The sequence below is a fragment of the Crinia signifera genome, chromosome 1 (assembly GCF_055691185.1).
Source record: "Crinia signifera chromosome 1, ASM5569118v1, whole genome shotgun sequence".
NCBI lineage: Eukaryota > Metazoa > Chordata > Amphibia > Anura > Myobatrachidae > Crinia > Crinia signifera.
In genome coordinates, this window is record NC_139217.1 from 347,595,038 (window position 1) to 347,622,844 (window position 27,807).

The window sequence follows — 27,807 nt, forward strand, 5'->3', positions numbered from 1 at the left end:
TAAGGCTCTCCATGCTTAAGCACAAGTGACTCCATTAGTAATTCAATCAGTTGGCTTTTACCTTCTTTGCACAAGTATGGATATCTTAAATCCTAGACTCCTTAGGTGTCTTGAAGACCGAGGGGTCTTTGTACTAAGTCTTGGAGAGAGATAAAGGTGTCTTGAGTACTGAGCGGTCTTTGTAGAGAGATAAAATGGACAGATTAACCACCAGCCAATCATCTCTTGACATCTTTCGAACACAGCCTGTAACACTATAGTTAGGAGCTGATTGGCTGGTACTTTATCTCTGAACAAAGCGTCTTCCATCCACTTTATCTCCGTACAAAGCTTAGTCCATAAACCCCTGAGTTTGGGAAACCCTAGTGTAGATTATGGTTTTTATTTTTTGGCAGTCACGTTGTTGCGAACAATCAGAAGAATACATTACAGGGCTCAGTATTTGCATTTGAACTCAGAGTGTAAAAGCACTGGACCACTGGCCAAGTGATTACCACAGCATTGAGCACATATCAGTGTCCTGACTTGCCCTAGTTGGGAGGTATGATAACATTCGGATAACTGAGGAATCTCATGCGGTGCTCATGAAAAGAAGCTCATAAAGAAACATAATCAAACTTAATGGGGCTTTAATATATACACAACTGGTGTCTCTCTCAGAAGTGTAACATCCCACTACTTTGCATTGCTATAGAATTAGAACAGCTGTGAGACCTGTATTTTCAAACCATGAATACTCTAATAGTTTTCAAACATAAACTCTTATAACATCTTGTGAAATACTGTCATAACCAACACACGTTTTTGTGATAGATCTTCCACTGTGTGTTGCAGGTTATTCATATTCGTAGAGCTTGTCAGCAACTAACAATTAGAACCATTTGTGATATCTGCAAGAATAGAAACATGCACATTATCAGTCTGTTTTTCATTACTTCTTTTAAAGCATTCCAGCTAAGAGCTTGTACTCCATGTTTTTCACAAAAGTGCTGAAGGTACTGTACATGAATTCACACTGCACATGCCCCAAATCAGGGCTATTTCTAGACAATTTGGCTCCCTGTTCAAACCATAAAAAAATGCCCCCACTATAGATATATACAAAAAAAAGTGTCCATGCATCAAAAAGGGGGTGTAGCCTCAATGCAGTGGGTGTGGCCTTGCTGCAGTGGGTGTGGCCTTGTTGTTTGCTCCTGCTGTCACAGTTCATTAAAGATTTATTTTTCTTATTGTATCCCGATGCAAGTGACATCATGATTTCATGCAAAGTAATGCTGTTGAGTTGGAAGGAGTAATGGGGCTGGCAGGAGAAATAGATGGGAATATGCAACTGGCACTAATAAGACTGAAGGGAAGGCTGGAGAAACAAAACATGTAGAAGGGGGCTGTCTTGTGAGACAGCTCTCAGAGACTTTGCAAAGAAAACTGTGTTACGTAGAAACCATGTGAAGCAAAGTTTTGAGAGAGAGAGATCCTCAAACCTCCATTCAGACTGTAGACTGGCGGCCTCTCCTGCTTTTGCCATGCTGAGTTCCCGTCACTGCTGCTCCTAGAGAGGCTGCCTGCCGACCTTCCCCACCGCTGCAGAGTGCAGAGGTCGTCCAAATTCATAGTGCTCGCCTTTCTAGCTGCTGGCCACTGCAGAGTGCCTGCCTGTGCATGCAGACGTCCCACCACTGCTGCTATTAAGTCTCCACCGCTAGTCAGTGCCTGATGCTCCCGTTTGCTGTCTGCTGTGCTTTACAATGCCCAGCGAGCTTTGCAAAGGAGCTGCCAGGCACTCAGATGCAACAGCTGCAGGCCAAAGCTGGGGCGGATGGCTGACATCCTGTGACATCAGTCGTCCACCCCAACAGGCATCGGCCCATCCGTGTACACATGGGAACACCCAGTGTTTTCATGGGGACGCTCATTAACCACTGTGAGTTCCCATGGGTGATCCCCACCGCCGTCCACCCCCTCTTTCCCTCCCTCTCTATCCCCCCAATGAATGGCCCAGTGAGTGTGTAACTCGCCGAGGCCATTCATTGCCGGGGTCTGCGCAAACAAATACACGCTTGCGCGTGCAGAGACCCCCAAACATCGGAACGGGGCCAAATTTAGCCTCGTCCGATTGAACCAGAATGAGGGCCTTGGTACTGTGGGCCAAACCCGTTCTGTTTCCAGTCTTTCCAATCTCCCTCCCCTCTGGTTTTGTTGTTGATGGCTGAGCATTGGCTGTTTTGTGGTGGGAAAGAACAGCAGCTCACCAGTCCGGGAGCACTTTGCTGACTGGTAGTTGGCTGTTCCACCAATAATGGGGGGGGGGGGGGGAGGGGGGGCAGTGTCATCAACCAAATGAGTAGTCAAGATAAGAGGGGAGTGAATACCCTCGGTGGCATTATAGTTTAGTTGTGTACCTTGGGCTGTCACTGCCTGCAATGCATGTTGTTGATTATTATTCTGACATGCTAATTCTGTCCTTCTTCCCTTTGCCACCATACATTCCCTTATATAAAAACGTAAAAATAAACTTGAATAAATAATATTTTTTTCTGCCAAATCTATATCTCCCTGTTTTTATTTCTTAGATATTTTTATTATTATATATCTGTTCTAATGAAAAATAGAAGATAAGAGACAGGTAGTCACCAATAAATAAAAGAAACGCTAAATATTGTCTACCTATTTTGGATGTTTCGGATAGAAAGCTTTTATAAAGTGGACCAGTCAATCTTCTAAGTAGGAAGACTGGATATATTTCAGCTTGACTGGGTATTTTAGGAAATGTTGAAGTTTCCTCATGTTAAGGATAGGCAGGGATGTCAGTGATGCACTCAGAAAAAGCTGCATGCATAATTTTCTCACATCTCAGCATTTATCATTCCTAACCATGTGAATAACAAACACACTTCCGCACACAGGCCAATGATTACCATACAGCAGCAATATCTCAGCATTGCTTCACCAAAAGTCATTCAAAAGCGTTTTCTTCAGAAGCAATAAAAAAGTGCTCATCTGAGCAAACCTGTAGTTTACTGATACATGTAAACTCCCTATATTTCTGGATTGGTGGGTTCCATTAAATAGGATCCAACGGTCAAATACACACTCTGGGGCATATGTAATAGCATCTGAGATAGCCAGCTATGGGATGCCAGCCCGACTCTGACAGTCTTTTAAAAAGCGGCAGTCATTTTTAAAGGAATAGCGAACTCAGACTATTAGTTATCCCCCTTTATATTTGATGTTCCAGAGCATTCAGAATACCTGTTTTATAGTCATCATAACCCATTTATCTTGATTAGCTGGGATTTTTATCCCATGGTCCATTATCATATGTGTAGTTCCAAAGAGTGACACCCAGCCGATTATAATTCAATCAAAATGAATAGAACTGGGGCACTTTAAGAGAGGAGGAGGCCTGTGTGCAGCCTCCACCATCCGGCCCCCATCCTCTTTGCTGACAGCAACTTCACCACGCAGCGCAATAGAGTCTGAGCAATAAAGCACTCAGACTCTACTTCGCATGACCAGAACTCCGAAAAATGGTGCGGCGGATGATTTTTCAGCGATTATGGCAGCACTGTTGCCTTCATCACGGGACTCCAGAGGGGTAAATATAAAAAAATGGGAGCAGTGTGCGCGGTGTGAGCCCACCTGGTACTCAGGGGCAAGTGTGAGAATGACTGCATGCAAGATAACTGCTCAACATAGTAACATCATTAGCTATGACTGGATGCTGTTATCTCACTATCATTGTGAATCTGCAGATGTCTGTTTACTCTAAAAGTCATATTCCGCCAAAGAATATGTGGTTTGGAGCCAAATGAGTGTAAAACATTGTCGTCCTAGAGCTGAGAACAGCATCATTTCCTTCAGTTCTGAAAATCCTTCCCAGAATCTTTTGCATTCAGCAATCTATAACGGAAATGTGACATTGGGAGTCATATCTTATACATTAGATGATGTTCTTTGCATCAAAATGAGATGGCACAAAGTGATGCTTGGATATCTCCATCTAACGGCAATCGGTAGAAACATCTATGGGAAATCTATGCAAAAGACAGTGCTCAGGGCCAAATAAAATTGCATAGTGCTAAATTATTTATTCAAAAATGCTAAAATAACAACAAAATAGAAGTAGAATAAAATGTCCTCAGACTTTAGAAAACCACATAAATCATATATATATATTTGGTAACAGAGTGATGTAAAATACTTAGAAGGGCATGCATATCTCTGCAAAATAGGAACATGCTAACACTCATACTACTCAATACATCATTTCTGGCATTCACTATACCGACTTCGGCATCCGGATTACCACCAGGAGACCGGTGCACAAATCCCGACATAAGGAACTGACATTTATTGTTTACTAGTTACCTGCCCGTCAGAATGACGGAACAACATAACAGTAATGTCAGCGACGGCACCTGTGCATGTTCAAATTGGGCAACAGTGGAACTCCTCTGTCGGGTGCCATTTAGTGATCGCCAGCACGCAAAAGACTTGAATCCACCCCTTAGAGGTGAAGAGCAGTGTTAGCCTTTTTTAGGATCCGCAAGAAGTTTAAGGAAGCAGAGGTTTATTGCAGCAATGTGCCAACCAGGATATTTAATATTTATAAAAAAATGAGTCTTATGTAATAGGATCTGAGTTTTCAGAACCAGAGCAATCCCGGTAATCTCAGCTGCAGATTTGCATAATGGTTTCTAAATTTAAATAATGAAAACTCCTGAAACACGATGCAGTTAAAAACTTGGATCCTATCACATAACCCCCATAACTGCACATATATGTATTTCATACATAAGGGGCCTGATTCTGGTTCACTCGCAAAATCAACTTCACTCTTTAATGGACAAAATCATTTGCACTGCAGGTGGGGCAGATGTAACATGTGCAGAGAGAAAACAACGTTTACTATACAATAATTGAAATTTTGAAACAATACGAAATAATGCACCACTATTATAAAATAACAAAACTATATACTGTAAGGGAGAAACTTGGAAATTCATTGAGTGATATAAAGAAACTCATTTTGCAGCCGTGTAATCTTATATGGTCAGAGAACTCTTGGTTAACTTCAAATAGATTTTTGTTGAATCATTTTACACTAGCAGAGCATCTTTGTCATAAAAAGATTCAAAATGATATCTATCAATGGTATGAAAGCCTGTTTCTCTGAGATTGTGATCTTCTGTGATTGGAAATCAGCTCAGTAGTGTAATGGTAGGTTTAGGCTAATATGGATATTTTCAACCGAACTGACAGACTGCTGCATAGTGTACAGATCACACAGATCATCCTTCTAAACCACTGATTCCCAATGTTTTTTTTTTCTCACGTACCCCTTAAATATAGGCTTTTTATTTAAGAGTATCCCCTCCTCTCAGTTTGAAATATCCACAGTTCTTACAAGTGGAGTGGAAGTAAGCGGTATGTGTGTCCTTAGTGTGTGGTCAGGAATTGTGTCCCTCTGTGTCTGGCCGCTGGCTGTGTACTCTCTCCGGGGTTCCCGCTAAAGCCTGTAGGATGATCTCTGGTGTTTGACGGCAGCACCGGTAGCTCCCAGTTGATTGCTGGTCGGGCAAATGCACAAGGAGATGGTGATGATGCTGCAGACGGAACCGGAAGTGAAGAAACATGGTTCGTCTTAATAGCAAAGGGAGACTTCCTCCTGCTTCGGGAGACTTCATCTTCCACCATTTCCAATATTATTTTCAAGTACCCCCTTCTGGTTTGCAGAGAACCCCCAAGGGTAGGAGTACACCAGGTTGAGAACAGCTGTTCTAAACAATCACAATCAGACTAAATAAAATCTAGCAGAAAGGAAAGCAGACCTGGCAGAGAAAGGATCTCACATTGGATAGAGCTGCAGCTTGATCAGTATGACTTAAGATCTAGAGGTCCACACTCTCCTGACTGCACACAAACAGACCAAGGTGGTGAATGCCCTTACAGATCTGCTGTAAGCTACATGTATGCAAATTTTGGGATGCATTACTTTCCAATGAAAATAAATATATAGCAGACATCCCTATGACATAAAATATGTTTTAATGCTGACAAAGAAAATTATGTTAAGAAGTTGTGTCACCAATACATCCTATACATGTATATTTGTGATCGTGGCAAATAAAACATATATTAATGGCTTCAGACAAAGCCACTTATTAGCTATTTTGGAAATCACCTCAGTGCAATCTAATAAGGTTGAACAGTATTCTACATGCCAGATCATCTGAAGCCATCTGCTTTCCCAATGTTGACAGCATGGGGCTTCTGGTTGAAATCCAGACGTCCCTGATGCACGTGTGTGAAAATTTGCTACATGCATCTAGCCTGTTACATCCAGCTTTCAGGATCATGGAGCAATATTATGTCTCCCCTTAGAATACTTCAACAGCTGCACTATGTTTTTTTGCAATCTCAGTTCCACAACGCAACAGACTGGATTTTATGTGCCATTCCAACTAATCCACTGAAAAATTAACTAGAAGGAAAAGTTTCCTTCCACAAATAAAATGAATTTAACAGAACTACACAACTCAATGTAAAAAAAAATAATATAGCAATATATATACTGTCTATCTATCTATCTATCTATCTATCTATCTATCTATCTATCTATATATATATATATATACCATCGGATTGGTCTCGGCACTCCAGGTACTTTTATATTCCAATTTGTGCGGTGCCCTCCTAGAACTTGTTGTTCAAATATATACTCACGGAGCTGCGGCACTCACTTTCAGCAAATAAACTGAGACCACTCAGTTGTTCAATATAAACGTTTTCGGTTTACTTAACCGTCATCATATCTGATGACGGTTCAGTAAACCATATTCTGTCTCTTTGGTGTTGCAGCCTGGTAATTGTCTGTTGAGATTACGAGTGCCGATCTTCCTCCCGATATATATTTATATATTTAAAACAATTGGATCTATATGATTTTATTGTTTATCAACTCTGGGCTCTGAAAGGAGCCATGGACCTTCTGGACTACAGTCAAATGCATCATAGACACAGAACTGTAGCTTGATGTGGCAGGGATGAAGCGATAACTTCAGGTTTGCAAATCTGCTGGGTATAGGAAACACCATCTCAATATGACATTAACTGGCTTAGTAATTTGTGTTATGCCTCCATTATCATAAAGGTGTATGGGAATGAAGGCACACAGCACAAAGTCATTTTCTGCAGGTCTTATGTAGGGTACACACCAGAACGACAAGGGCCCAATCCCATCAATCTAGATCCAATCCAGACTGATTGGATGTAGATTGTAGGTAGACTGGGCCCTTTTGTGCCTGTTCTGGTCCGATCCGATGCGCGGCCCCGTGGGTCGGTTGGTCATTATTCAGATCCTACCTGCAGCAGGTAGGATCTGAATAATACACCCGGGTGCGGGTCATGGTCGGATCGGAACCCACTCACGGTGCACATCATCAGCGGGTCGTGCGCTCCGCGTGATTGTGAGCGGGTCGGTGTGTTGCCCTGGGTCGGTGTGTTGCCCTGGTGTGTACCGGGCATTAGATTTTAGAGATGTCTCCCATGTCAATCTGTTAATAAATTAACAACAGTTGAGAAAAGCCCTTTCACCAGTGATAATTAGTAATAAATAGACCTCTATTTTACAATATGATCCTTGAAGTGTTTTCTCTACATACCCACTGTTGTGCATTTAATATGTAGGTACTATATAAAAAGGGTCAATTCTTCTTCAGAGAGCTTTCTAAAAGTAAACTTAAACAATATTAATTTGTATAGAGAAAAACTGAAGGAATATGGAGATGGCGCTAAGGGAGCCGCCAAATAGACCACCTTACATATGCAATAAACCTGGACCAAAAAAACAAATAAGGGGATCTCTCTGCGCTTCACCGGAGTATTTTTCTTGATATCTCAAACAAAAAAAAAAAAACAGAAAACAGAACAATACTGTGATACTGTTATATAGGCAATCTATGCGTGTGATAAATGGAATCGTACCATCCTCTATGTCTACTTTAAAGCAGACATTGATCGCTTATATTCATTTATATGCAGACTGCAGGTCCAATTAGTGTAAGCACTTTTGAGCTCTAATATGAAATAACCAATTCAGTGCTCTTTTCTGGGTACCCCTACCTACAAGAGTCTCCCACATTCTGCTCAATCCCTGAATAAAATTGGCAAGCGGGCCACTGCTTTTATTATGCATCTTGCATTGAATCATGACAAGACATGAAATGCAATGAATAGTGTCTTTAAACAGTGGATGTCTGAAACTACAATGATGCATTGGCCCTCCATGGTGCTGGCATTTACAAGTGGTCACAGATACAGCTGGAGCCCCTCTCATGCTTGCCGGGCTCTCACCAGACCGTCCCCGCTGGCGAGAGCCGGTGAAGAGGGACTCCTTCAGACACGCGCGTCCCAGTCTCTCGGTGGCTGGATGGCGGGACCCTGCCGTCTTCGCTTCAGGGAGACAGGCAGGGTTAGGGGGGGGGGGTTGGGGCGGCGGTGGGGACTGGTGATGGCGGAGGGGGGAGCTCGGTTGCATAGGGGCGTGCGAGCGTCTCATGCGCACGCGCCCCCTGGCGACGGCGCTCCATCTGTATGCCATCTGTATGCCACTTTATTTTTCATATGTGCTGCATTTCACATGAACGCGTCCACTACACACCGTTACTGTACTTTGGCCATGTCTACAGCAGCCTCTAACTCCTGGGCTGGCCACCTTCATGCAGGGAGTGATATATAAAGGTTGCGTTGAAGTAAGGGCATGCATTATGAAAAGGTACACATGCAACTCTAATTTATATGCGCAACCCAGAAATGAAAATGTTTTACATAAATTGATTAACATAGTAAGGTCAATATTTATTAAATCAATTTAGCAGGAAATCCTGTTTTCGGTGGACACCAGAAAATGTAAGTATCCCATGTTCCTGATAGAACAGGCTTCTATAATATAAACTTGACCCTGTTACCCAAGGCTACATACTGTGGGGTAGATGTACTGTATGAAGTAGTGATAAGGAAGGAGAACAGGAGAAGTAAGCCAGAGGAGTGGCCCATGGCAACCAATCAGCACTGAAGTAACATCTATAATTTGCATAATATAAAATTATACAGAGGGGCTGATTGGTTGCCATGGGCCAATTCTCCTCTGACTCACTTCTCCTCCCTTATCACTGCTTCATACATCTACCCCTATGTCACATATTTTACCTCCGGATCCATCCCTTGTAGCAAACACTCTCAACAGCGCTGTCTGATACCACGCATGCACAGTAGGTCCCACAGCAAATGCTAGGTCATGGGTTTTAAGGCAAAGATTAACTGCAGGAGGGAATTGCTTTATGCTGTGGAATTATGTTTACATTGACAGCTTTGAGCAAAATCAGGATTGCCCGTTGGGCACTTTATTCATTCACATTATTTATTGTATGACTCCAAATTGCTTTATTGCTGTTTACATTGGCTTTCTAAGCTATTTATAATATAGCTATAATTGCATATGCTGCTACACACCCATGCTTCTGTCGGACACAAATATGCAATGGTTTACCACAATGATCTGCAAGGGGACGATCTGCTCTCCAGTCATACTGAATCATTGACCACAACGCAAAAGCACAAAGTTTCCCTGTAGTTTTGCTTATTCTGGATTAATTGGAACTAATGAAAATCTATCATGGAAATAATGAAATAAGAAGTCAGGGACAGATTTAGGGGGTTATTCTGGTTCACTCGCAAAGGCAAATTCACTCTCTAATGGAAAAAAACATGTGCACTGTAGGTGGGGCAGATGTAACATGTGCAGAGAGAATTAGATTTGGGTTGGGTTTGTACTTCAAACTGATATATATAAAGCAGCCAGTATTTACCCTGCACAGAAACAATATACCACCCATATATAACTCTCTCTGGACATGTTACATCAGCCCCACCTGCAGTGCACATGGTTTTGTCCATTAGAGAGTGAATTTTCCTTTGCAAGTGAACCAGAATAACCTCCTTAATGTACAGGTACAGGTCTGATCCTTTGGGCAGCAGTGCAGCTGACGCCTGGAATTGTCTCTTACACCAAAGTTGTTTCTTTTATTGCAAATAAATAATACATGTCCTGAGGGATAGATAAAAGTCTGGTTAGAGCAGGGGTTCCCAAACTTTGTGGAATCACAGCACCCTTGGAGTATCAGAAAGTTTTTCATGGCATCCTAGACCAAAAGTTTCTCATTAAGAAAGTCAGGAAAAAATATTAAGTTAATAAAATTGTGTTTATCCTGTAGCTCATCCTTAGGGTCAGTTATCTGGTAATTATCAGGATTCACCTCTGTCTGTCCACAATTTGGCTATTACTTTGGCCATAAAAAATTTTTTGGGATCATGAACCACCAATCCAGGGCACCCCTGCAAGGCCCCCAAGGCACCCCAGGGTGCCACGGCACACAATTTGGGAACCACTGGGTTCCAGTAATTGATCTCATGCAATAGTGGCATAAAATGCTTCTCTGTGACCATCAAGCTACAGTACATACAGGTGCGACTAGTGATTGGGCTGTGAATTCATAATATTGCATCATTTATTTTGCCTTAACACTCCCCTCCTTCCTCTCTTCCCACAGTCCCTTAAGGCCCATACACACTGGGTAATTTTGAGCGGAAAGCAGCTCAGTTTCCTCATTTCAACCGCTTTCAGGTGGAAAGCGGCCCAGTGAGTGTATGGGACAGTGATGAGCGGTGAATCCTTGCTCACGCATCATCGCTGTCCCAGCCACTCATCTGCTGGTATTACCAGCAGAGGAGTGAGGGGTTGGACTGCTTTTAGCGTCCTTGGTACTTGTGTATTATCTGGGCGCCCGATTTTTTGATCGTGTCGGAAAAATCGGGTCGATCGCATCGCATGCAACAAAATGCAAGTGCAGCGAGCCCCGCGAGGGGACGCGAATTACTTAAAATGTATTCAGTGTCCGCTCGCCACGCTTCGGGCTCGGTGGCTCGCTGCGCTCGCCACACTACATATAATAAACTCCATGTCCACTTGGATTGTGGGGGTATGGACAGGGTGGGTATACAATAAAAAATGGGGTCTGGGGGGCATTTAACATAGGACCCACTGTAAAATCGGGTCTCAGGGACCATTTAACATTCAATCCTATGTAAAACTCGCGTTGATCGCATCGCATGCGATTTGGTTGCATGCAATGCGATGGACCCGATTTTTCCCAAAAAATCGGGTCCATCGCATCTGATTGTATGCCTTAAGTTAAGGCATACAATCAAACAAATCGGGCGCCCAGATATCACACAAGTACCGCTTCCTTCTATGGAAAGGCGCCTTCACCTGGGAAAATCACTAAAGTGGGCGAAAAATGCTCAGTGTGTATGCACTGAGAGTTTTTCAGCCTAGTGATTTTCCCCATCATTGGTCAGCAAACACGCTGGGCAAAACCGCCCAGTGTGTATGTACAACACAATACTTTTATAATGTTACTGTATGCATACCCCATCTGTCAGCAAACCATCTGTCCCATCGGCAGATAGCTGTGTCCCACAGTGTGTGTGTGTGTGTGTGTGTGTGTGTGTGTGTGTGTGTGTGTGTGTGTGTGTGTGTGTGGGGGGGGGAGGTGTTGGGGCAGTTAGGAGTCCCTCTGTCACTTGGTAAATAGACACTGTACAAATGCGCTTATTGTCTATTCACAGGAGTCAGAGGGAATGCCAGCAGCACTCAAAGCCCTGGGCATGCCCCCACAGTGATGTCAAATGGGTGCGGTATTCTGTAAAGCCACACCCATTTAACTGAGGCTCTTTTAGGGTGCGCATTGAAGGAGTCCTGGCTGGGAAACTGTTGATGCTGGGAGGTAGTCTGTTTGGGCAGCACGGATGGTGTAATGGTTAGCATTACTTCCTCACAGCGCTGAGGTCATGGGTTCAATTCCCACCATGGCTCTAACTGTGCAGAGTTTGTATATTCACCCTGTGTTTGCGTGGGTTTACTCCAGGTACTCCGGTTTCCTCCCACAATCCAAAAATATACTAGGTCAATTGGCTTCCAACAAAAATTAACCCTAGAATGTCTCTGTGTGTGCGTGTACATGTGCTAGGGAATATAGATTGTAAGCTCCACTGGGGCAGGGACTGATGTGAACGATCAACTATACTCTGTAAAGCGCTGCGGAATATGTACAGTATGCGCTATATAAGAAACTGTTAAAAAATAAATAATATGCTAAATAACCTTGCAGAATGCTTGCTGGGATCTCTTGTACCATCATATAAATAGAAGATAATAAATAATAAATCAGGACAGCAGTAAGAATGTGCAGTAAATTTTACTAGATGAAGGCTGTTATTGCAGAAAACAGGGTAAAAAAGAAAATAATCTAATCAAAAATTATCTAATTCCAGGTCCAAAAGGAAAATGTGCTTTTTAGGGACTTATTTAACTAAAACATGACCTCTCAGTGACCCTAAGACGAGGGATTGATCTAGCGAAGACATGAAATAGTTACACACATGATAATATCTTCTTGCAGTGCATACTCTTCAGTCTGTCAGCTGAAAACAGCTAAGGTGCTATCGGGGTCATTAACTAGAGAATGATATTCCTCTATTAAGTATTCATATTTTGTGATGGTTGTATACCCAAGTGAGTTTGATGATGGAAGCATTTGCATTTTGATCAATAAAAACACTTTTAGCTTAAAACTTAGTGAAGCTTCCAATTACAGATATAGACAGCTACATCTATTTGCTGAGTGAGGAAGCAGCAGATCAAAATCCTTTTTTACAGATTTAGGATTCAAAGCTGCACACTATCCACACGCAATGCCAATGTTCACATATTTGTAATCGATCGCATAAGCATATATATTTCTGTAAGTCCCTACGATGCACGGACGTCTCAGCACCAGCTCAGATGCTGCCCGGCATTAGACTGCGCATGCACAGTCTAATCCCAAAATCCCGGGATTGGAAACTCCAATCCCGGGATTGAAATCCCGGCGTTCTAGGGGCCAAATCCCGGGATCCCGCTGATCCCGATCCCGGGATTGGCCACCATAGCCCCAGTGATGTACACAAGGAAAGGGGTTTGGAGTTTGTTAGCCATTTGCATTAACTTTCAGAAAGGTGACCACCAATAGAGTGCACATTTCCGTGACATTAAGGGCCAGATGCAGGGCTGGATTTGAGTGAGGCACGGGCGGCACCTATCACGGGCGGCAGGCTGTGACCAGACAGCCGCCGCCAGCCAGGCAGGCAGAAGTGACAGCTTGGCACAGCACATTGTGTAATGGGCATTAAAGTGTATGGCACAATGTGTAATGGTGCAGTGTGTCTGAAGGGCTCTGCCTGGTGTGGTGTGTTTAAGGGGAGGCCAATGATGTTGTACCTAGGGATGGCCTGACCCCTTAATTCGCCCCTGGCCAGATGTACTAAACTTCAAGAGTGATAAAATGGAAAGTGATAAACAACCAGCCAATCAGCTCCTATCTGATATTTTTCAAACACAGCCTGCAACATGGAAGTTAGGTTCTGATTGGCTGGTAGTATATCACTCTCCATTTTATCACTTATGAAGCTTTGTGCAACTGGCCCCTGGTACGAAATAAACTTGAACAAATAGCGTAGCATATGAAAGATCATCCCAAACACGTGTATTGTGGCATCAAAGTTGCTAAGATATTTAAAATAAACATGATATAAAAACACAAACATTTGGTCAATAAGTATTTCTGTAAAAAGCACTGCTATACTGAGGCTACACTTCACTCTGGCAAGCCTCTTTAATATGTGACTTTGTCGCTGCATTATTGTTCATGTATCCTGCTGATCTCTAGTTGCAAACACTTATTTTCCTGACTCCATCGCAGTTTGATCTTCGTGGTTCCTAGTGGTCTGCTCTCAAACCTGACTCTTGTGTGGATCCTTTTCCTGTCCAAATGCATGATATATCATACTTGCCGACTTTTAAAAATTCCTCTCCGGGAGAAGGCCGGCCCCAGAGAGGAGTGAAGTGGGGCTGGACGAGGCTTCGTTTTGGGGGCGGGGTGAGGCTGATGTCACTAAGCCACACCCCCACGACCGGCAGCCTCATTAATTTGCGGGTCCATGGGTGGGGGGAGGGGTTGAAATTACGCAATTCGCGTCATTTAGCCCCGTCCCCTCCTTGCGGACCCGCAAAATTCAGAAATTTATACCGCGGAGAAGGGGGGAGTAGGGGCTGTGGCTATATTGCGGGAGACTTGCACACCTTCACCGGGGGGGCAGGGAGGGGGACCCGATTTGCGGGACCCTCCTGGCCTTTCCGGGAGGGTAGGCAAGTATGTGGTATATGCATTGCTGTCATCATTTACAGAGCTGATAATGTACAGTACATTGGAAACTCATGCTTCTTTGTCACTTTTATGCAACATGGCTTCTCGTAGGTGTGTAACCAAGCTGCTGTACCCATTCTCATTGAACTGCAGTTCTCCATTGGAATCATTTCCAGTATTATGTGCAGTGTTCCTTACTGAATTTTATTTTTTTTCCTTTGTATTGATATGATAGAGCTTTCCAGAATTTATATGTCATATTCTGTTCAGGGCTCTGTTCCACTCTACAAAGTAATCTCTGCATGTTGTTTAGACTGATCTGTGGACTTCATACTGCTAATTTGTATATTTGGCATATCAGAGGCATAGAAAAATCTTTGTTGGCCCCATAGTAATATTTTGACAGGGCCCCTGCTTCTAAAAAAAAGACCTCTCTTCAGCTGTAAATTTTATGATCCACAGTAGTGTCATAGGTAATTTTCTGATCAAAACTAATATCTCAATAAATGTTATTTCCCGTAATAGTTCCTTAGTTCACATTCTGCCACATTGTAGGGCTACCAGTACACATTATGCAACATTATAATACCATGTTATGTCACAATATAGGGCCCCCACTTAATACTATGCCATATTACAGTGCCCATGTTCATATTATGTAGCATTATAAGCCCCTTATAATGAGCAGGTCCAGGGGTATAGCTAGATAGACTGTAAGTTCCAAGGAAAAAGCTTGTAAGGGCACCAGTGTTATAAAATGTATATAACACATGCACCTTGGACAGGGCCCCTCTTAGCTCTGGGCCACATAGCAGCTGCACTCCCTGAACATATAGTAGCTATGCCCTTACTGCATATAAAACTATATACTGTATACTCCGGGCTGGATTCAATTAACCACAGTAATTTCCCATGCAAAGAAAGCATGATATGGGAGGCTGGTGTATTCTCTCTGCAACCGCTGAGATCTCCTGCAAATCTGGGAGCCTCCACAACATCCCAGAATAGTAAGCAAGTATGAAATTAGTGTGGGTTGAAATAGAAAAACACTAGTGTTCATGGTCTTAAATAATTTCCGGATGACAAATTGAAAGGAATGGAGAAAGCTCCTCCCTTGACACATGAGAACAATTAAGTTCTACTGAGATGTATACCTAATCCCTTCCATGTGATAGGGATGGAGTATTACTCCCTTCACTTAAGCACTAATAATGATAGCCTGACCAGCCTACAGTTAGACATTACATTTCCACCAGCCTTATATATGTACACACACACACATATATATATATATATATATATATATATATCCCAGTAGAAATGAATGTAATAACTATTAAAAATACACATACATTACAATTCATAGCTTTTCGTGACTCCCACTGGAAACTATGGTTCTAAATACTCTGTTATATGAAGGCGTTGTGTATAAACAATGACTGTGCTACAATTATTCCATCATGACATCGCACAAATACCACAGTGCATCATCTGATCAATAGCATGTGGCAAAACCAACTAGTATGTAGTACACTTGATTTCAATTTCATAAGAGTCTAATTTGTAACATTTTTACTAAACCCATGCATAAATATACATGGGGAAAAGGGGATTTCCATCATCGCAGGCCTTCCAGACTCTTCCAAATGTGCAATTATTAGAATGAAATCTGTGACTGTAATACTGTTAGCGAAGCGTGCTTTACAGTAAATGCTTCATCACTGTCAAGCACAGAAACTCCCAAGAACAGAATTTTTATATTTCTGTAATGGCCAATAGATTTATATGAGGCAGTTTATCTTCTGGCCGTTGCTGTGTATGCACTTGTATTTGCCAGCATAATATGCAAATGCTAGTTATAGCCTTCCCCTGGTGCATATACCTGTGCTGGAATGTACAAGCCCTGAGATGCCTACATTATGAGACCCTGTGTGCAACCGCTCCACACAGTCCACCATTGGCACACCATCATGTCCAGCACTGCCAGCTGCACCAGGTCTATGGTAGGTGCATTGTCTTCCACGGGCCATGGTCTCCGTGGCTTTAGCTCTGTGATTGAGAACGCAGGCTGTCTGTAGTGACACTCCCACAGCACTCCCATTACTCATTCTTTTTGAAAAATTGTGGAAAAACTCATGTTGACCTTTCATGTGTCAACCATTGGCATGTCAATCAATTTATTGTGTAGACATTTTGACAAAGTCAACCTAGTGCACGTTGACGATATATAGATGGTGTTGATCTATTGACTGTAGATCTATCATCTGGATACCACTCCTTCTGGGGCTGGTAGACATGACCACCATCTATATTTATGATGTTATGTGCTATAAGGGAGTGACATTCCTGAATGTTCATGTTAATTACTGAATTAACCGGTGACTCTAGCGATTGTAGCTCACTTACTCGGCAGAATGTCATTTATTGACGTATGAAGGACGCACTTTTGTGATGATTTATGAAGCTCTTTATGTACACAAGGATCAGCCTGTTCAGTATGTCGAAGGACAGTTGAATTAGTTTCTCTAGTGCCTTATGATTTCTGCTGCTGGACAAACACTGCGGTTGTGCTTGCTGGCTGCTTATGTTTCCAGTGATATTTGTATTAAAAATGTATGAAAAACGGTGAAAACCGTGTTGTGGCTTAAGGGACAAGCTACGTGTGCGCTGGATTCTGGATTTGATACAGTTTCTTAAGATTATAACAACCTAAAAATGGAGTCTACTTTGTGATATACTTATACTGAATACATTTGTGGTGTTCATATTGGGATTTCCGAGATTCTCTCACCATCTTCTGCAGTATGTCATGCTAATTTTATTCTGATATATATATATTAAGTCTCAACTGTATGGTTGCTTTAAGAGTTTGATGATGCAATCTATTCTATTTTAGTCAACTTTATGTAAATTCTAAATTTTATTGCGTGAAATATATATTGATTATATTTGTATAGCATTTCAGCTTCATGATTACAATATCACTTGCCTAGTACAACTCCTTTCTGCACATTAGCATACACCGCCCAGTATTTAACGCTTTAATGCTAAAAACATTCTCATTAGATATTTATAGGGTTCATGAGTCACTTTCAGGTTTGTGTTTGCAAATTGGTGGCATAACCATACCAGTAAGTGCGCATTTTTTTTATCTTGATCTGCAGTCATTTGTCATGGCAAGGGTGTCTAGAAAGTACTTAAATAGGGTGTCTAGAAATTACTTGTTTCTTAAAAATGTGATATCTTTTAAAAAATAATCCTTTCACAAAAAAAAAAAAAAAAATTGTGTGTCTTTTCCCAATATATAATTCTTCCCAATTCAGCTGTTTACCTTCGCTGCTTTCCTTTCTTACCTTATAAATCCTTTGAAATCAAGACTATTTGAAAATAAAATCTTCGCAAAATGTTATAGGTTTTATATGGTGTCCATATAAAGAATTTCTAAGAAAGTAATTTATACTTAAATGATCAAGTCAATTTCTAAAAAGAACACTGTATATATTTGTAATAGAATTTATGAATCTATATTTTTAAATTTCAAAAACCAAAAAAAGGAAGAATTTATGAAGCATTGAACTTGATGGTTCTTTTCAACCACTCTAACAAACATATAACTTTGGGAAACATGGAAAATATTACAGTAAACAGTGACACCTACCTAAGTTTGAAGAAGCTCTTCCTTCTGCTGCCCGATCTTTGAGACTTTCTGCAATGCATAGCTGCTGTTCATGGTACTGTTTTGCCCTCTCCAGATCTTGCATACATCGTGCAGCATGCCCTAGGCCTGCATAGGCTCGCATCTCAATAGACTTTTCTGTTAATTCCTGTGCAAGTTCTAGAACATGGTTGTGGTATGACATTGCCTTGTCAAAGTTCCTTCTGTAATGAAAGGCACTGCCAAGGTTACTATATGCCCGGGCTTCTTCTCGCTTGTTTCCAAGATCCTTTGCAATCTTCAAATGTTGCTCATGGCAATGAACAGCATTTTCAAAGTCCCCCATTGCAATGTAGACTGCTCCCATATTTCCCAGTTCTCGTGCTTCAGACAGTTCATCTTTGGATTGTTTAGCCAGGAGAACACACTGCTTGTGGCTTGCCAGTGCATTGGGGTAGTCACCAATTGCAGTGTAGACATGGCCCAAACTGCTTAAGGCAGATGATGCTGCCTGTGGAAATAAGAGGGTGCATTTTAATAAATGTAATACAAATAATGTGCCTAAAGCTAGGCATTCATTCAAAACAGTGAAACAAATCAATACGTATACAAATAATCAATTAAATCATAATTTAAAAAATTGCTGCATCATTATTTAGCTTCCTGTAGTGACTGTAATGCTAGGCACACACCAGAACGATCATGATCATGAGCAGATCGTGAGATGACCATACGATAGTCGCATGATCTGCTGGAGCACATGATCTGCTCACGATTCCGATCTGTACCTAGTTGAAGGGGTCATTTTCAAATCCTGACTGCAGCAGGTAGGATCTGCAAAACGGCCAAACGACCAGCGGGGATGCGCATCGGATTGGAATCAGATCTAAAACATGCCAAAACATGCCCAATTTTCATACAGTCGGTTGAGATTGTATCAAAATTGGGGTAATCGAGGCCAAATCATTCTGGTGTGTACCCAGCACAACTGTGATCAACCACTCAACTTCCAGCAAACAACAATGAACATAGTCATTCATTTTCACATTTCATAATATAGTGACCTTGGAATCAAGAGAGATGACAAGCCCATGGGAGCTGGTCACTTTAGAACAGTGGGAGCCAATCACCTGTCTCACTTCTATTACACACAGGTGGAGTGCTTGAGATGGACACGTTAGCATTATATCCTCTATCATTCCAGTGTCTCCTACTCCGCTCATCTTAATGTTAAACACATAAACATGTTGTGTATTTTTTTATATATTTGAGCAGTAAGATATATTAGGATACAGCAAATTATATAGGCAATAGAAATATGCCTTTTTGTATTTTATGCATATCCTGGAATTAAGCTTTATTGTTGTTAAGCACCACTGAAATGTAAAACATGCACACCAAGCTCAACGCACAGGGAATTTCATCCATTATAGCTGCCATCCTAAAATTGCAGTTTGCCTCATGTTAGGATATATAGTAATACATTGGATGACTTTCCTGTTCAGTAAGGAATTTAATCTGTAAGATATTGCAAACTATAGCCATAAAAAAGATGAATTCTAGAATGAGAAGATGTCTGCTATGAAGGCTTGCAGAGACGATGATCACTCATGAGCTTGATTATTATTATTATTAATACAAGTATAATATTTCTTCCAGAAATATGTTTTATTATACTCCAGATCCATGGCCCTGTGAAGAGCTTATCTTGCCTTTTTCATGGTGAACAATAAAAATTAAACACTTAAATTAAACTGTAGTAGTTGAAATTATGCATTTTATGTAGAAGCAATGAAGATGTCTCAAGAAAATGAAGGAGAAATTATTATTTCACATAATGTTTTAAATAAATGAAATAAAGCTCAATGTGATATACTCTGATGGACGTGTGATTTATATACCAACGGATAACTACCCATAATTTGTTAGTATATATATATATATATTTATATTTATTTATTTTTTTACAATATAGGCAGCATTAAAACCTAGCTCTTTATCAAACTATTGATCGGAACAATATCTTTTAGCATCCAGTCACCACCCTTACCCTCTTAAGAAAGGTCTCCCTTTCTCTCAAATGCTAAGGGTCTGTAGGATTACCAGTGACCCGGGTGAACTTGAAATATTCCTTAACAAAATAGTTTGGTTCCTAGAGTAGGGATACCAATGAAGTGATATCCCTACTCTAGGCCCCAAGATACCTTGGCCCCTTGATATCCCTACTCTAGGCCCCAAGATACCTTGGCCCCTAAGGGGTAAATGCAAAACCTAGCTCTTTATCAAACTATTGATCGGAACAATATCTTTTAGCATCCAGTCACCACCCTTACCCTCTTAAGAAAGGTCTCCCTTTCTCTCAAATGCTAAGGGTCTGTAGGATTACCAGTGACCCGGGTGAACTTGAAATATTCCTTAACAAAATAGTTTGGTTCCTAGAGTAGGGATACCAACGAAGTGATTTGGAAATGGCCAAAAATAAGGTATTAAGTATAACTCGAGAAGCGTCATTGTCAACCAAAGCATCCGCTGACAAACTGGATAAATTCATATAGGTTAACTCGTATCACACCAGTAGTACCCATATTAGTGCCAAAACTCATTGGCCCATCATTAAGCCGGATCCCTCTCTAACATCCCTATAGGACTGTAACATCATGTGCTCATACAATAGAGGTAACAATTTGAGGGATTACTTAGTGAGGAATGACATAAATCCCATATTCTCAACATCTACTGTAAATACTATTTTGCCATCCCCGAAAACCAGGGTGTTTCCACTGCAGTGGATGCATCACTTGCAGTTATCCATCTATTTACAGGCAAAGCTTTTAAAATTAGACAGAGAGTTACCTATACTACACAATTTGTAGTATTACTCATAAATTTGGGCAGAATGGACGGTGTAATGGTTAGCATTACTGCTTCACAGCACTAAAGTCATAGATTTGATTACCCCAATGGCCCTAACGGTGCAGAGTTTGTATATTCCCCCTGTGCTTGCGTGGGTTTCCTCTGGGTACTCCGGTTTCCTCCCACAATACAAAAATATACTGGTAATGTAGGTTAATTGGCTCCTAAGAAAAATTAACCCAAGAATGAATGTGTGTGTGCGTGTGCATGTACATGTGGTAGGGAATATAGATAATAAGTACCACTGGGGCAGGCACCGATATGAATGTTCAAATATTCTCTGTAAAGCGCTGCGGAATATGTGTGCGCTATATAAAAAACTGTTAATAATAAATAATAACAAGTTGCCTTTGTGGAAAACATTATGTATATAAAACTAAACGGTCCTTCAGAGAAAGGGAGGCGACTCACAAGTCATCTATTAAGTAAGCAATGTCCACAATGTTCAAGTGAACAACCTGTCGCTCAGCACTATCTAGAAGCCCGGCACAAAATGTCATCATTACAATACAGAATTATCAAACATGTTCCCCACCACAATCGAGGAGGTGACAGGGCTCTAAAGCTATTACAAGCAGAAAGTTGATTAATATTTAAATTAGATACCTTGGCCCCTAAGGGGTAAATGCAAACCTAGGGTTGTCATGTTTCTATACCTGATTGATACATCTATTTCTCATTATTTTCCCTTATTACTCGTATAGATGCATTGGCCTTTTTTGATATTGTACTTTACCAGCGTCCAATGTTTATTCAATTTTGTTCAGTGTTAAGACATCACGGACACAGATTTGACAGTCCATTACTATGCAACTTTCCGCTTTCACAGCTATTGATGTTTTAGGTCATGTGACATAGGATGCCTTCTCACCCCTCCCATTAGCAGGTTCTAATGTCATCAATATGTTTATAAAAAAGCAGCAGGTTCGGCATGCCAAATAACTCATGTAGCTGTGTTCGTGCCTTCACAAACAATATTAGCATGGGGTTGCAGCGCTCGTAGCCCAAAAAGTCACAGAGGGCAAACGCCAAAAGGTTACAACTTTTCAATTTAAGGATAAATTAAAGGATAAAGGTTACCTGATGACAATTTATTCTTAAACTGAAACATTGTGACCTTCCCGCAATGTGCCCATGCACACGCATCACAGCAAAGATGAACACCTACATCTGTTTTTCTATTACATCGGACTATACAGTATGTGGATAGACTAAACATAATAAGATATAAAAAGTACACTCCAATATAGGTGAAATTGAAAAAAATATACAGTAAGTAAATGTTTAGCATTAGTCATACTTATTACTTATAATTTACTAAATCTGAATAATAATACAAAGCAACACACACAAATAAAAGGAGTTTAGTATTAGCACTGCCCATAACACTCGCATAAAGCCGTTGGAATAAAACCCCTAGTTTAGAGGACTTTTCAGTTCCTAGCATTTATTTATTTATTTATTTATTTACATATATATATATATATATATATATATATATATATGGAAGAAGAGATAGATGTGCGCTCTGTCTATTTCACCACTTTTGTACATTAATGATCATACATTGGTACATAAAATTTGTATTTATTCTAGTTTTCTTTATAATGAAAAAATATCAATAAAAATGAGTTTGTACAGGATTCGATACAGATTACAGATTCAGATATAATTTTGTTCAAGTGAATGACAACAGATCCAACTTCAAGATGTGCAAACTTCTTAGGATACGAAACCATACGCGTTTCGTCCCTTAGGACTTCATCAGGGGTAAATGGGGATCCAATCTGAATTGTATCATAAAACTGGACTTCTTCCAACAACAAACAATAGGTATAAAGGGTTACTGACCACGTCAGTTCTGATAAAACCTCTGTCCTGCAGAGGTATAGGACTTCAAAAAGCCCAATTTCTGCCGAAAAGGTAGCTTGAAGTGAACTGCTCAACCACAGAGGTCTCTTCCACGTATGTGTGGTTAAAAAGTACGATAGGGATATAGTATCCAACTCCTGTGGGTGTGCAGCGAGCTGCACACCCACAGGAGTTGGATACTATATCCCTATCGTACTTTTACCCCTGATGAAGTCCTAAGGGACGAAACGCGTAGGGTTTTGTATCCTAAGAAGTTTGCACATCTTGAAGTTGGATCTGTTGTCATTCACTTCAACAAAATTATATCTGAATCTGTAATCTGTATCGAATCCTGTACAAACTCATTTTATTGATATTTTTTCATTATAAAGAAAACTAGAATAAATACAAATTTTATGTAAAAATGTATGATCATTAATGTACAAAAGTGGTGAAATAGACAGAGCGCACATCTATCTCTTCTTCCTTCCATCTTTCCCACCTGGTTATATAAACCAAGTTTCCCACCTGGTACCTATATTAACAGCTAGGTACGGTAGAAGTGCAGCTCACAAACCAGCGCAGAAAAAGGATCACAACCCCCCCCCCCCACTTTCGATATATATATATATATATATATATAGGGTCAATGAATCAGGCGGCACTCACGGATTTGCAAAACGTGAACAAACTTATTTATTCATCCAACATGTTTCGAGCACTCGGCCCTGAGGACGGGCCGAGTGCCCGAAACATGTTGGATGAATAAATAAGTTTGTTCACGTTTTGCAAATCCGTGAGTGCCGCCTGATTCATTGACCCTATACAAAGACCAGCCAGTCCATGCTGGAAGGCACCGGGTCAGTATCGACTGCATCATCCACCTGGGAGTGCCGGCTTACGCAGCATATATATATATATATATATATATATATATATATAGCGCAGCATATTCCGTTGCACTTTACAACTGGAAACAACAGTGATTACACAAACTGGGTAGAAAAAAACTGACATAGAGGTAGGAGGGCCCTGCTCACAAGCTTACAATCTATAGTATGTTTTGAAGCTTTGAATGAACTAAACCAAAGGAAGAAAACATTCTTTATACACTAGCTGAAGACACTAGAAGACCACAAGCAACAAGAATATGGAATAATACCAGGGGGATTCACTTACAATACACATTTCTTTTTTTTTTGAGAAGTCATGACGACATGCCAAAATAAAAAAAAAAAAAAAAAAAGAGAACATTCCTATCTCACACATACATTCTTTAAAGAGACAAATACAGAATATCATTGGATGGGATTTAATATGACAAATGCCTCAGTTCTCGCTGAGTTAAAGTGGTGATACATTTACATAAATATGAATATGCAAAATAGTTTAATTTGAATAAAACTCAGATGAACTATGGTTTTGGGTCTGCTCACTGGACAAGGGCTACAACGTTTGGACAATTCCTCTGTGACATAACTGGAAGAGGTGTGTTGATATGATGATCTATTTCCAAGTGATATTTTGGCTTATTTTCCATAAATTCTACTACAGTACTAAAACTCTTTTTCTAGGCACATAGCAGAAATTACTACAGCATTATTCCCTTCTATGGATCCCTAGAAGAGCTACATCATCCCCATATGTTACTTAAAAGACACAAAGGTTACTAATTTATATAGTTGTTTTGATCCACTCTGCTTTCAATAAACCCTAGAATGTCTAAATAAGAAACTGGTAATAAATAAATAATAAGTATTATACCCTGAACTTACAGTGACCCAAACAGTTCCTTCTGGTCAAATTACTTTGCACCAGTCTTTTGGGGTCCTTTGGATGTTTAACTGGGCAATAAAAATGGTTGAATGAATCCTCTGAGTAACATGGCTTCTCTGTGTAAACAAGGTGATAGACTGCAGGCCTTTAAAGTAGTTATGTTTCCATCATCAAAATACATTAAGACCTTGTTTGTTTAAACAGTGTTTGGCTCGCCAATATGTGACTAAAGCGCTTCTGCTTTTGGGATGGCTCACGATAAAATGAACATGATATTTTTGTAATGATACTGATTATTTCATAACAATTTGAAATGACCACACATTTTCCAGTCTGTGACTTCTCCGTGGCCATTCTCCTTCCTTCTCACATCATATAGAACTGTTGCCAATAAATAATCATACAGCTGTACATGTAACTGCATCCATATAACTATATGTACCTCTCCGTAGTCCCTTAGCGGCCAGAAATAACCGTAAAATGGTGCTGTGGCCATGTTCCTAGAGACCTGCGCATACACAGTAGACTCTAGTTTAAAGTCAAGATCTATTATACTGCCAGAGAGGAGGGCTCGCACACAGCCTGCAAATGGGCCCTCTCCTCTAATACATCTTCTCCTATACATTTTATATCTACTGATCAAGCTCAAGGCCACTGAACTGCCCTTTGTTGGTAGGGGAGCTCTTTCAGTATCACTGTGATAATTATCAGGCAGCGGTCCCCAGCATGCACTGGTGTCACAGAGGGGGGGGGGGGGACGTTCCCAGGTGTCACCTGTTGAGAGTTGAAACTAAAATGCTGGCTCCTGCTCTGTAACAGTTGCTGTGTTCTTTATTGTGACAATATGAGCAGTACCCAGTTCCTGTTACTGTGTAGGGGTGGACACTGCAGCCACAGCACTATCCAGGGGTGACAAAAACAGGTGCAAACTACAAAGCCACACTCACTCCCATGAAGCCATGCCCCCTTTTCATGCCACATGCCTTCGGCGGTACACCAGGTGTCACTTTAGTAAGTGATGTCTCTGACTACATGGACAGTCTATTGCACATTGACATACAAAAGAACCCATGTGATACTCTCACAGATAAGTATCTTTATCCTTACAGGTTATCTTGCAACAGCAATTATCAACAGCTCACCACAATAACTCACGGAAAAAATAATAGAGTAATTTTATTAAGCTGGAACTCCATTTTTCTTAAAGGAACTGATGGAAATCAAGGATACTATTATGCACAAAATATCAATGTGTAAATACAAACATCTTCCCACGTAAGATTCTTCCCACGTAACATTGGTGAGATATTGATGTATAACAATATTACTTAGAGCATAAGTTGTACTATTCTGCAACAAACAAATAAGCAACTTTCCATTCACCTGCAATGTATAACAAACCGTTACAATATCAAAACAGGTTATAGCGTTTTACCAGTACTAGATTATCATTGCGCAATAATTGTTTATGTCTACAATAGTCTTGGGTTAACCCTATTATGACTGCAGTCACCTGTTCTTTAAGCGCTTATTTATAACAAATATTCTTTCTTTTATAGGTCCCACGCTGCAAGGTCAACTCTCTGTGTATTTGTAATCCAAAATCAAGAGAATACATAAGGTAAGTCTTGCGTAATAATGCTGATGACTTTTAACTTGAACGTCAAATAATCTGATAATAGATGACAGAAGCTAGCACTCCTTTTGGAATATCCTGAGTAGAATGATATAAGCAATTTTCCCTTAGCAGTATAATTGCCACAAGTGTCTCTATAAGTGTCAGTCCACTTCTGTAATATGCAGCTTTGGGGCTGATTCAGCAGCCACTACTCCCTTCCTCCTATCTTGTAGCTAAGGACGACTTGGGTATTGTGTGCAGTATTAACTACTAGAGTGTCTCCCCAAATGCCAGTGTAGGTACTGCTTATTGCTGCCTGGATGAGGTGAATGTTACACACAATGCTTTCTTTAGCCGGGAGAGGTGTTAGGCTGGCTATGAGGTTATTGCAGGGGCGTTACAGCTATCTGTGGGCCATCCTGTAGGCTGTCTCCGGCTGGACTATCTCTGGGCTGATCTGTGGGATATGCAGGAGGCTGTACTGTGCTGCCTTGGGGCTGGACAATCACTCACCACACCCACTTCTTTATCGATCAGTCACCGCCTCTGTCACCGCTGCTCAAGGGGACCTCGGGAAATCACCGGAGCCCTTTTGGTAAGTATTCTCCTAATTACAGCAACGCATCACACACTTTCCAGCTGCGCAGCTCTGCTGCCTTAACTTTCTCTCCACAACTGCTACACAGTGTCTTTTCTGCTGCACTTCAGCTTTCCTCAATCCCTATCCACAACACACCTACTGCTCTTTTCCCTGAGCACCTCTATAGTCCCTGCACTGGGGTTTCCTGATGAGCAGGGGCTCTGCCAACTGTCAGAGTATATTTTCCTTTCTGGAATATTCCTCACAGTTCTCCCCTTTAAAGCAGGGTATATGGTATAGTCCACCCTAATGGGCTAGGAGGACAAGTCCATTGTCAGTTCAGGAAAGGGGTAAACAGTGTTCAGTCCACAATATTCTATTAATAAGGGGTATTAACACATTAATACTTTTCCTAAATAATTAATTAACTACTAATATTACTTTTGATATCTGCTACATTTACTGTATCACAACCGTATAACGTTTTAGTTTATGTATAAACATTAACCCTTATTGGGGTGTTACATTACCTCCCCGCTGGAACGTTGTGTGTCCTCACACAACAGACAACATCCAATAAAGAACCGTCTAATATTTGTGGACACACACACGCACTCAAAAATAACAACACTTTTTACAATTAATATTGACAAAAGCAGTACTTATTCTGACTTTTATGTTCAATCTAATGCCTATACTGTATAAATGGGGCACTTCTGTTTCTCATTCCAAATTTTCTCAAAATCTGGTGCATAATTAATGCTGTTTCACTGGAACTTATCTCAATATATTTACTATTTGGAAGTTTGTACTCTGATGGAACAGAAGTTAAGGGCTCTTTAACTGAAATATATGGTTCTTCACATAAAATAGATTCAGACTTTAGCATAAAAGAACCAAGGCAATTAAGTTCATGGGAACCCAACCTCTCTGCTGTGGTTGAGTGGGCAACTCTTTCAATGTCTTCCTTATATTCAACAGTTTTTAAATCTGGCTGGTTGTAGTGAACTTTACCGGCATGTGTGTCATCCATTCGAGGTTTAATCTGGTATTCTGGCTCTGGAAGAGATTGTGGTTTGTTAGTATCCTGTAGGTTCTGCTGCACCACTTC

At 40.8% G+C, this 27,807-nt stretch overlaps 1 protein-coding gene across 4 annotated transcripts in view; it reads right to left on the reverse strand.

The window, feature by feature from the left end:
* TTC28 (tetratricopeptide repeat domain 28) overlaps positions 1-27,807 on the reverse strand; it is a 561,828-nt gene that overhangs the window by 204,706 nt on the left and 329,315 nt on the right. For all 4 annotated transcript variants that reach the window (XM_083146807.1, XM_083146798.1, XM_083146816.1 and 1 more), the window contains one exon: positions 17,962-18,469. In XM_083146807.1, coding sequence (XP_083002933.1) covers positions 17,962-18,469 — 508 coding nt within the window. The remainder of the gene's footprint in view (positions 1-17,961; positions 18,470-27,807) is intronic.